The sequence below is a fragment of the Daphnia carinata genome, chromosome 3 (assembly GCF_022539665.2).
Source record: "Daphnia carinata strain CSIRO-1 chromosome 3, CSIRO_AGI_Dcar_HiC_V3, whole genome shotgun sequence".
NCBI classification, from domain to species: domain Eukaryota; kingdom Metazoa; phylum Arthropoda; class Branchiopoda; order Diplostraca; family Daphniidae; genus Daphnia; species Daphnia carinata.
Window position 1 is genome coordinate 6576324 of NC_081333.1, and position 12391 is coordinate 6588714.

The window sequence follows — 12391 nt, forward strand, 5'->3', positions numbered from 1 at the left end:
CTCTAGCTGCATGTAGACTGTAGAGTGCCGTACAGTCAATTCATCTAAGTTTACCCGTCAACACTAAAGGACGGCCCTTGAAGAGAAAGGGAGAGTGCACTCAACTGAAGAAGAGCCCAAGCGAAGTATTGCAAATAATTTGAAAAAAGTGAAAATGACGAAATCAAAGCTAGTCGAATATGCAACAAGAAAAATTGGCAGCTAGTTTTTTGTTAAGGTAGAGTATTGTGGATTTTTCTTTATTTCTTCATTTAAATTCAGGGGAAACCTTGGCCACACAAAGTTGTTGGTTACTGCAACACGCCACTGGTCCGTTGTTCAAGACATTTTTTATGGTACATCTGCGCATCTTTTGAGTACAGGTATTGGTAAAGGCGCACTACTTCATAAACCGCGAATGCAATGTCAGGTGGTGTAGACACCATGATATCCGTCAAACTACCTACATCTACCTTATATTTCGGCAAATGTATTGATTCGAAGGGATACTTTTTAATTACATTTCACCATGTTGAATCTTTGAAGAATGTGTTGAATATAGTGCGACTAATAGAGGAAAAGTCGTTATCGGCGGTTTCAGAGATCTGCAGGCCGACAAATATTTTAGCAGGAACTGATGTGATTTCAATAGTTAATCTGAGACATGGAAAAACACTGCAAATTGTGTGCTCCTTGTAGCTCCCAATCAGGCCTCCATGAGCTTAAATCACTATACTAGTTAGGCCATTATAACCTGTAGATATTAAAAACGGAAAATATTGATGACCCTTTAGGAAACAAGTCCGTTTTTTTTTTCCTTTCCTTTTTTTCCAGTTTCTCCTTATTTGGGTTTGCGTGCATGGGCGAGAAAGGCATTCCCCGGTATGTGTAGCGGTTGACTCTTACCTTGTTTGAATAAATCTGCATAGTAATCACCTTGACTGCATTCCATAACAACTTTGATGCGGGTGAATTATAACAAAAATCAAAGTGCAAATACCCAGAATACCAGTGACATTCAATTGACATTGAGGTTATTTCGCTGATTGCGATCGTCATTCTCCCGCATTCATCAGTGCATTTCATTTGTCAAAAGAAATCCAAAGAACTGTTTTCAGTCTCAGCAAAATGGGTGGGATAGAAATTCGTCATAATTTTGAAAAAAAGACAAAAGCCAAACAACAGCAGTCGTAATGACAAACTAACTGGTGTGAAGGGTGGAACGGAGTCGGCTGCATCAGACAACGCAATTCAAGTTCGTCCGTGACTTTAATTCGACCTTCAGATTCGCACTCAGGCGTTTTGTAAATGTAAAACATTTTACTTGTATTCTCATCAATTGTAATTGCTCGATCCATCATTATAAACATTGGCGTGTCGCGGAACACAACCTGTTTTTTTTTTTTTATTCCGCTGTTTGAACAGGGTTGAGTGTTGGAACTCGATCTGGTTTGGCGAGCGTTCACCTGACCATCAAACAAACGAAAGGAATAAGAAACAAAAGAAAATAGTTTACAAGCATGGAATATCTATAGACTTGTGCGATTGGATGCCACACGTACTGCAAATTCAACTTCCATTGTATATCTACAAGACAACGTATGGCAAACGTATTGAACATACTAAGTCTGTATACACTGCGGGACAATGACAGCTGTTTACAGCAGAGGAAGGTGGGGCATTTTGAATTATTCCGTACAAAAACGGATATTAATGGTATCCTTTTATTTATTTTTTTTTTTTTCAAATTAAAATTACGTTTATTTGAATGAAGGCAAACGCCAAATGTCACAGGATAACTGAGTTTTTGTATTTTTGATGTGACTAGTATCGATTTAAAAGGTTTGAACACAGCAAAATGAGAGCTGAAACAGCAATAAGTGTACCCATTCTTATAAATCCTCCCTGTATAAATAGACGGGAAGCAACGGCCAGTCTTTCTCCCGCAGACTTGTCTGAACATGTTCAATCGAGAACTGGAATTTCTTCCGTTGATCTGCTGTCAGCGGTACCCTGTCGCAACAAGACGATTTTCAAAGGAACAATGAATTCATTGGCTGAACATTTATGAGTAACTTGTGACGCTATCAAATCTTATTTTGAACTTACACGGGTTTCTTCAAACGTTTGCGGTCCTTGCGATTCTTGTGTCGCAGAGCGCAACGCAACCTCTCCGGATCGACAGGTGGACGATGAGGATCACTGAAACGAAGGACGTCCAACAAACGTTTCAGTTCGGCCGCAGTGTCTTCGAGTAGCAGACGCTCGTAGAAGAGGACAGTGCCATTCTGGATGGTCTCAATCCAGCCGACTGCGTGATCGGCCCACATATTGGCTACGTAATCAACGAATGCTTCCCACTTAGGGCCAGAGAAATATTTTTCTGACACTACGCCAGTTTTATTTTCTGACGTAGCCAAGAAATGAGCATAAGTGAACATTGTGTCTACGGGGTTTCGTAGGAGAAGTACTCCTCGGTATCCATACAAGAAACTACGTACGGGACCTCTTTTGCCAGTGTTTTTCGTTGTTTCATTTCCCTTGATCTCCGTCAAACGTTGAACGACAAAGTTAGCTGACTAAAATGCTTTTTAATTCACTTTATCAGATAGTGACCCCATTGAAACTTCCAATCGGGAGAACGCGAACAGGTCCAGCAATGTCGTGATCCTTGATGAGAATCGTTCATTCGCATTTGAGATTTGCATTGCTGCTTGAATGATTTCCTACATTCGCGAATTAAAACATTTCGAAACGCTAATAATAAAATCACAGCACGAACAAAAGGACTCTTCACCTGTTAACACGATCGGCTTGTCTGCACGTCCGTAAACGCTGCCCGTGTAGATTCTGTTCATGTACGAAGTGAAATAGTGCATTACTCATACAGTGCATCATTCCTGACTCACCCTGTTACACCTTCGATCAGCTGACGTGTCCACGTCACCCCACCCCCGGGGAATGAAGTTAACGCCCATTTCGGCCTGGTGCGATTTCGTGCAAACTACAAAAAAGCACAGATTCATTTCTTTTAGCCTTTTGATTGACTTTCTTTTGGTTGTAGAGTACGAGGAGAACTTGTACCTGAACAGGGAAATGTTGACAGGTAGGATCACCAATCCAAGGATAGCTCGCGTGGTCTGGATCGATGATATAATCGGGAGGTAAAGTAAAGTTTTTCTCGTCCCTGGCAATCAGCCAAGAATTTCCAAACGTGCCGATGATCGAGCCAACGATGTGTGATCCTTCGTAGTTCAGCTGATGTAATGAGAAAATTGAAACACGTGCTGTTGCTAATGCAATTGCATACAATTCTTTACGACGTAGTTTCATCTCGATCGATGCATACACTGAGAGAACTTCGTCTAAAACGACGAAGGGAAATAAACAACCTGAAAAATATGGAAATTTTAAACGTCCTATTAGCTGAGTGACTGTTCGAAATTGTCCTGAATTTGGAAAACAGGTGTCGAATGCTTCACAGATACATCAACAGGTGTGGTTGTACACTGGTACAGTCCTGCAGAAAAAGCCTAACAGCTTTTTTTTAAGCCATCTGTGGACAAAATATTTTAATTATTGATAATGATCAAACGATGGGAAATGAAAAAGAAATTTTCGTCTTCGACTTGGGAAATTTTATTGGCAAAAAGCAATCGCAGAAATCGATGTAACACAGTGAGTAATTCAACAACCGTTTAAGTGGACAGGATAATACGTATAGTTTATGGAGATCTCGTTGGTTCGTTGAACAAGGCGCCCAGCGCCATTAGCCACCAACCTCTTCCGTTTTCTACACGAATAATGGAAGGCAAAATTTCGTGTTGTTTCGAATCAAAACAGATTGAACATGAAATGCCAGCGTTTTATTGCTGTTGGTTGGTGAAATCAATTTCGCCACACTGGCTGGACTGGAATCGACGGAAAGAGCAGAGGCTTCGATGGCAGCCGCATCAGCGACCGCAGTGCCGTTGGACTTTTGTCCTTCTCGCCATCCTAGGTAATTGCTGTCGTAACCACTTTCTGTAGCCAATTTTCGAAATTAGCAAATAAAAGAAATCGTTAATAACAAAGTCACATCAGTGAAAAAAAAACATGTTTTCATTTGATTAATTTTCGCACGTGAAAAAAGGAATCGCATGGCGGACGTGTTGCAATTTTGTGTTTTACATACCAATGCTAAGGCTGTTGTATCCTGAATGCCCATACGCGACATGTTGTCCGCCGCCAACATTGTTCCCGTACAGTCCCGTATTGTATCCCGTATTGTATCCCGTGTTTCCGTAGCCGGTGTTCGTGCCATGGCCGTTATGGCCTTCGTATCCAGCATTGATTCCAATGTTTGTGCCGTACCCAGTATTTGTTCCATATCCAGTGTTAGTTCCGTATCCAGTGTTGCTTCCGTATCCAGTGTTCGTTCCATGGCCGGTATTGATTCCATAACCTGCGTTCGATCCGTTATCCCGTGTTTATTCCGGATCCCGTACCATAGCCGGTGCTGCCGTAGCCGGTGTTGCCGAAGCCAGTGTTGCCGAAGCCAGTGTTGCTGGAGCCAATGTTGGCGTAGCCGGTGTTGCCGTAACCGCTCTGACCATAGTTGATGTTTTGGCCGTATCCGGCATTGGCTCTCGGAGTATGGTAACCACTTCCGCCATATTCTGATACAAACGCGATAGGAATTACTATTTAATAATTTCACTTTGTAAATTCTTCAATCATTCCCAAGAGTTAAATCGTGATGATTAAAGAAAAACTCATTACCACCAGCAGCGTTGTTGGCATGGTATTTTGGTGGCCAAGCTGTTGGTGGTGCGTGGTAAGACTGCTACTTTGCTGTTGATGGCTGCTGCTCTGTTCTTGGTAAACTGTACTGCTCTGTGATTGACCTATCCGCCAAAACAATGGTTTGTTTTAAAATAAAATTCAATTGTTCAATTTCAAAATGAATCGGATTCTCTCATTACTTGCTTGGTGACCGTAATTGGGACGATAACGCTCGTCAACCTTTTCACCTTCAGCCAATTCGGATGGTGCGGCCAGCTCGTCCACAGGTGCCACAGCATCCAGCACCTCCGGTGAGACAAGGAGGGGAGCCTCATCTTCAGGGTACGGCATGGCAACGGCCAACGCCAACATCAATAACTATCGATACAATATGTTGGAATGAAAATCAAACCTTTCGTGATTTCCACGGTAAACGTGAGACATTTAAAATCAGAAATGAAATTCGAAAACAAAGAAAAATTCTATGAAAATGACTTACCGTAAACACGAAGCGAAACATTTTGCCTAGGACTATGGAGAGCTTCTCTTCCGGCGGATGATGTGATCGCTTGGCCGGTTGGTGTGCGGATGTATCTAACACGGTTTGGATGGTGCCGTATTTATAGTCAAACCGACTGTACCGAGCGATGGGAACAAAGCAACAGTGTCAGCATGCGAAGATCGATCCGGCATATAGGTAAGAAGAACTTAATGACCTGTGTGTGTGTGTGAAAAAATAAGGAAAAGGACCGAAGCTATTTGAAAAACCCAACACCTCTTGTGGGGTGTTATGCTGCCTATTGAGCAAAGTATGCATTAAAAAAAGAGCTTTTTTTAGTCGGCTTGTATTCGTTTCCCTTTTTAAAAAACCGATGGCGTTAACTCATTACTTAAATGGTTCACAAAACATTTATCTCGTATCCTATTTTAATTTAAATTGCTGGGGAACATGAATTATGTTGAATCTAATACAGTTCATTTACTTAAATACTATTAAAGCAAAATCAGAATATGTAAGAGCTGAATATAATGTAACGATAGTTGTATGAAATAGTAAGCATTATTGCAATTGGAAAAGTTCGTTATGACCACATAAAGTGCAATATAAGTAATAAATATTTATGTAGTATGTCTAATAGAATTTTGTTAAATGAACTCTATTAAATGCAAAATAGTTCATGTTCTCCTGCAATTTAAATAAAAATAGGACAAAAAAAAATTTTGTGAACCATTTAAGTAATGAGTTAACACCATCGGTATTTTATTAAAAAGGAAAATGGATATAAGCCGACGCTTTTACACAATATATTGTCTACCGGATTGGAGGCTCATGGTTCCAATTGGAACAATTTTAGAAAATAGGGCTATCTCTAATAGAAATAGGACTAATGCCTTGGAAAAATAGGACTGACCTAAATTATTTATAATTCAGTCATATTTTTCCCATTCCTATTTCGGTTCAGTCCTATTTCACCCCCAAACCCAATAAAAGCTAAAGTTTTTGAAATTGAATTTACAATATCCAATATTCAGTTGTCGTTTAATATTGATTTTATGTTTTAATTACATTCAAATGGGATTTCTTGCAACTATTGCCCTCTTTCGTCTGTTGTATGTTACAAGTGCTGCCATCTTGTGTTTGCATTCATCACCACGCTTGTCTCCCTTAATGTTACCTTTCCACCCCTAGAGGTCAGGTCGAACCTGAGTCGACCTCTGGCCTCTGTTTTATCAAACGGAGACTCGGGATTTGGCCCGACGTCCGACAGGACGTAAAGAGGGGGCTCTGCCGTTGGCTGGCCGCCCTCGTGTTAATCCTTTAAGAAGGTGCTCTGCAGGATTGCTGGCTTTCCTTCGCGATTGTGTTGTAAATAGTCTTATGCTATGTTGTGTGTATTTTGTATGTCCTTTGTTGTAATGTCTGTGTCGGTGTAAGAGAGTAAATGAAGAAACTGTAACAGATTCAAATTAAAACTTATATAAAGCCGCTGGGTATATCGAAGACATATGTCACACAATGTTTTTCATCATGGGAGGTTCTAGGTACTAGCTGAGGATGATGTAAGAGGGACTGAAGAGCCTGTCAGGCAGCTACCAGGCGACCAAAAAGAAGGTTCTAAGAGGAATTTAGGACGGTTATAGAGAAGACTAAGGAGGAAAGTAGGAAGTTCTGCAGAGGTACTAAGGAGCCCGTCGTGCCGTGTGGGTTCCGTTTCAAGGTGCAGGTGGCACTATCAAAGTGACTCGAGAAAATCAATTATGCTCATTCGAAAATGCACTGGACAGGAGCAAATTGTTTTACTACACAATTTTCGTGTCAAATGCCTCTAGTCAAATGACAGGAATGAGCAGCGGTTCGAGGGTGATGATGATCTCCGATCTTCTTTTGTGGTAATCCTTCTACGTTGCTTCCCTCAACTACATACTTAAAAAATTATATAGTTGAAAGTTGAATATAGTATTATATGGTTGAAGATTACATAGTATTTTGCTAGAACCGAGTCCATGAGGCCCTGATCGCCTTTTTGTCTGTTGCCTTGTTGTCTGCCACTACCGCATGGGCAAGGTTAATAATTTCATTAAATCATTATTCGTTGGTTTTACGCTTTAATCACCTTTCTTTTTGTAGGCAAACCAACGAATGGGATGCCCCTGTTGTCTGAGACGTAAATGTAGCTGCGAAGAAGATTTTATGGTCGTAATATCCAAAGAGAAAATTTCCACGACCAAGTGGGCTCGACCCATTGAATCAAGAAGTGCATTTCGATAATCTAAGCATCAACATAAAAACAGAATTAGTGGGCGATCGACCCATCTTTTTCGAAAAACCGACCAAAGAACTCCTTCAACCTGGGTCGTGTTTTTTGGAACGATGATTTCCTCGGCCCATGGTAGTTCTCTGGCCAAAGGAGCGCTCTGGGCAACTTGGCGGTTTCTGGTCAGGTTTGATTTCCTACTGGAAACTCTTGAAAAACAAACGAAAGAGCAAGTTCTATGTTCTTTGGATAAAGTCATAACATTCTGCCGAGAGCGCCCTGGTATTGCCTGGAAAACAGAAAATGCTAGTACCCGTTTGCTGAAACTTTGTCTCCGACACGGTGCAAAAGACAGAGTCCTTCAGTTATTGGATATTCTAGGAGATACGGAAGGAATCTTATTGAAGCGATGGTGGACCTCCTGGTTGAAGTGATGTCGTCCGTCCACTGGAATGTGTGCAAGAGTTCTATAGGAAAATTAATCTATTGCAATCGTGCTCAAGAATAAATGCGCCACTATTTGCGCTTAACCATTAAGTTGCTGAATATGGAAAATTACCAAGCAGCTACGGTTCTCATGAGCAGCATCTGCATGATCTTGTTCACTGGTAACGTCATGGCTTCACTCGATATCCCTGTTTTATTTTATATACCGGTAGAGATGAACGACTGTTTTAAAGACGATGTTAAGGAGGCCATACAAACCCACTGTGTCATTTTGTCAGGTGAGTCCCAGTTTGCAGGAAACTTTACAACCTTCTGTTGTAAAGTTTAAAACTATCTTGTGGGACTTTTTCATTTGTGGCACTGATGGGTTTGCAAAATTTAATTTCAAGGAAGATAATGGTATTAGCTTTCTATCTTAAGTTGTTTGTGAGCAGAATAATAGCCATTTTACTGTAAACCCGGACCGTCTGATTGAATAAACAAGAAGAGAAATGAGCGAAAAGAAATGTATATTTCTGTATCGAGGACAAAACCTGCGACAGAGTAATTCTGAAATACAATTTAACATTTAAAAAATTTTGTCACACCGAAGTGGAATAAGCGAATGGTTTAAAAATCTCCTCTTACATTCGGTAGAGTATCATACTCGTATGAATCTCTTTCACGAATTTCAGAGATTAGCGATGACATTTTCTGACATCTTGAATTTTGTTAGCTGCGGCGTTTGCGTTTATGTCATCCAATTGATCTACTCACAACTCTAGATACATTTTCCAATTCCCGGAAACTTGTGAACTTCCCGTGGCAAGTGAAATTCCGGCCGTCCATATCGTCCTTCAGCAGTAGCGCGATAGCCCTTTGAGAAGCACCTGTTGCGAGATAATTCTTGTCATTTCTTTGCTCTTGGATTGGGAGCTTCAAGTTGGCGAAGACGTCAATGTCTGTTGACGTTGTTTGTTGCTTTGTATGTACCAAAACGTTTCGGAGAGCGGGACCTAGATGTCTTAGAAGGCAACTGTACAGGATGAGGCTCAGGCCGAATGCGGCTTTTTGATCGTAGGTGCCACTAGTACATAAAAATGTCGTGTCATCGACAGCGTGTTATAATGACCGCTCATGAGGCGCCTGTAAACAGTCTCTACGTCGGTGGCAATGCATTCTCCAATACTTCGGCAAACTTTTATAAAAATTTCGAAATGGGGCGACCAGTTTCTCTTTAATGCCCGGATTTAAATGGCAGATTTCGTTTCTCGCATAGACGGCGGTGTGGATTTCCGGGCAGGAGGTGACAAGAAAATGCCCATTGATGTTATTGTAGTTACGTAGTGTCTGCATTACGTCCGCATAGTCGTAATTAATGGCCATCAGTGAAAGGATACCTTTTCGGCACAAGAAACGGCGCACTGTTGGAGTCACGTAATAGGTCAGACAGTAAATAAGGCCTCTGACTACGTATATGACGTTTTCACTTCTTACTTCTGGTAAAGCGGGCGGTAGTGCTACGAGTTGGGTTGTAGTCGCGCTTTTGGTCTCCTCTTCGGGTATTTGCGTACGTATAGTTCTTGCAGTAGTACTAGCTGGATGAATGTTTATTTTCCCCATCTTGGATTCTTGTGAAAAAAACTTGTCAAGAGGCAAATAAAAAACATTATAAATTTCAATATTATTGCAGCTTTTATGTAAGAGGACGAATATCTCGTCCAATCCCATGTCCAATCGTAAGTTTTCGATATAAAATCTATTTTCATATCATTTTTTGCTGCAAAATTAACAGGGATTATTAATGTTCCAATTTTTAGAAATGTTGTTCAATCATATTCAACCAATTTTTCTGAAAAGCAAAAACAGAATAGATCATTTAACGCATCCCTAATAGAGCTGGGCCAACATGGTCTCACTACATTAGTACATATGTACTAAGTAGTACATAGTTGCAGATGCACTTTTTCTTATGGGCTAAACGCGCAGAGCGTTAGCCAATTGTTTTTTGGTATTCTGTCTGCTTGTAATTTTTCCACGCGGAGGGCGCGATAAAACGTAGTTTTCCACGCGGAAGGCGCGATAAAACGTAATTTCCACGCGGAATGTGGAAAAAGACCCTTAAAATTGTAAATTAAATGAGAACCGACGAAATAAATTTGTTTAACTTATCTTAGTTAATTTCTGTGATTTTCTATCTAAGACGGATATTAAAACTCGCTAGCCACAAACAAAATTTAAATATTTAATTATAATTAAAATTTTTTACACCTACGTACAATTTGAACTTGGCGCGGTAAGAAAATGGCCGCCATAATGGTTTGTCAAAAACCACTTTTTCAAACGTAATTTTTGGGGTTAAATGTAGCATCTTAAAAGCAATCGTTTATAACAGCTTGTTCCTGGAATGACCAACAACAAAAATATTATAATGATTTCATATTTTGACGAAGATTAAGCATCAAACGATCAATGCAAGGTTTCGTCTTTTTGACACACCCCCTCCCCTTTCTAAAATCATAAAAGCCTTTAATAATTATTTATGAGGAAAATAAACAGTTAAAATTGACAAATTTTGTATCAATCGATAGCTCTTTTCAACAGCTATCTATTTCTATGAAATTTATGTTAAATTTTTAGAAAAGGAAAACGTTTAAGCGTAATATCTATTTTTTGTTTTTATCAGTTGCGTCCATTACAACCTTAGATTGAAAAACAACAAAAACACATTTTGCCTTTAAGATTTTTTCTATTTGAAAATGTTGATTACAATTACCTAAAATGGATAGCCCTTACCAAGGGCTATCGATTTATATTATATTTATATATATTAAATCAGCGACTATCGTAATTAATTTTGCTGACAAATAATTAAAAAATTATTTCTCTTATATTCGTTTATTTCAATTACAATAACTATTGTACATATACAGTATATAATAGTAATATATATATCATAATTGTATGTATGTATAAATATATAAATATAATTGTACGTATGTATAAATATATATATATAATTGTAATATACTGTATATATGTTTATTTATTACATTGTAGTATTTATGTACATTATCATAGTATTGTAAATATAAATTTATATAAACCGAATTAATATTATTCGCTTCGAAAAAATTAAGACACGCGCTACACGCATGTTTGTTTAACTGGCTTAACTTTAATGGTTTAACCATTAAAGCAACCAAATCAAAGCCCGGGGGCGACAACACACACTTTCCCCATAAAGAAAACTGTAGGCGCGATTATGTACTAAGTAGTACATATTGCCTCGCGACCAGCCTGAGCTGGGCTTGGGTTTACCTGAGATTAGGGCTCGGCCCCGATCATCTTTGATCGGGGCAAACCGGGGGTTTTCATTAAAAAATCGTCAAACCTTCGGTTCGGTTAAGCCATTTTTGACTGCGGGTTGGTTTTCGGTTTGCAACTGGGCCTAACCAGTTTGAACCGCCATTAAATTTTTTTTGTATTTTTTAGAAATTACAAGTAGACTAATTATCACTAATTGTTGTGAGCGTAGATGCGGTCAACAACTTGTTAGAAATCAAATTTCCGATCAGATATCTAGCGACAAAATCTGTTACTGATTTATTGTTCTATGCAAACCATAAATCCGAGTTGCAAACCGTAAACCGAGGTGCAAACCGTGTAAAACCGCGGTGTGAACCGTAGTTTTAACCGCGAGTACAAACTGCGGGTACAAACCGTCAAACCGCGGTGGAATCTGCTTGTAAAAAACGGCAAACCGAACCGCACCGGTTTGCCCTTTTTAAAAAAAAAACCGCGCGGGTCGGCCAAAATCGTGCCCGATCGTCGCGGGGCCGAGCCCTACCAGAGATACCTGAGATCTTGTTTCAATAACTTCGCGCATGCGCGTCTCGTTTCTTGCAATCTGGCAACGGTGCTACCTTGCTTTTAAAATTTCTAATTTTGATAAACATCGTCTGCTGAGGTTTGTACATACCGTCTGCTACCTCTGCTAACATTTCTTAAGTATTTTTTTTTACCAAAGGTTAAATTAAATAGTTAATAAAATTAAATTGGCGTTTATAACAGTTGTGAATCTTGTGATGTATGGTTGAACGTGCAAGAAATGTTCTAATAATAATTTTTTTTTCTAATAATAAGTTTTTATACTAGTAGCCTTTTTCATTTATGAATGACTGTACTCTAAAGCTAATTTAGAAAATTACCAAAATTAATTACAAAATATCTAGTTATCTTGCAATTGACACCGGATTAAGGATTCCAGTAAAATCTTCATGATATGTTTACACCATCGAAAAGAATAAGACAGTTACTTTGAATTGTGATTGACTGATGTTTGAGTTTATTGTACTTGTATAGCATACAAATATTGTATAAATTCAAATCCTTCACATATGTGACAAACGCTCTCATCTACTTGCCTACGCTTGCGAAAGATAAAGATGACGGAAATCGAGATC

General features: G+C 39.3%; 1 protein-coding gene, 1 long non-coding RNA gene and 1 pseudogene across 2 annotated transcripts; all 3 read right to left on the minus strand.

Annotated features, from left to right (window-relative positions):
- Window positions 1-1822: 1822 nt before the first annotated feature.
- Window positions 1823-3461, minus strand: LOC130685355 (sialate:O-sulfotransferase 1-like; annotated as a pseudogene).
- A 133-nt stretch (window positions 3462-3594) lies between these two features.
- On the minus strand, window positions 3595-4241 carry LOC132087852 (uncharacterized). The gene is made up of 2 exons (XR_009420711.1): window positions 4154-4241; window positions 3595-4002 (listed from the first exon to the last, which is right to left on the minus strand). It is a non-coding gene; the product is annotated as an uncharacterized LOC132087852 (long non-coding RNA).
- A 62-nt stretch (window positions 4242-4303) lies between these two features.
- LOC130685478 (uncharacterized PPE family protein PPE21-like) lies at window positions 4304-5436 on the minus strand. Its single transcript, XM_059494643.1, is given in 5 exon segments — window positions 4304-4637; window positions 4741-4764; window positions 4767-4865; window positions 4944-5121; window positions 5243-5436. Coding segments are annotated over 5 exon segments (522 nt in total). The 5' UTR covers window positions 5264-5436; the 3' UTR covers window positions 4304-4437.
- Between the last annotated feature and the right edge of the window lie 6955 nt (window positions 5437-12391).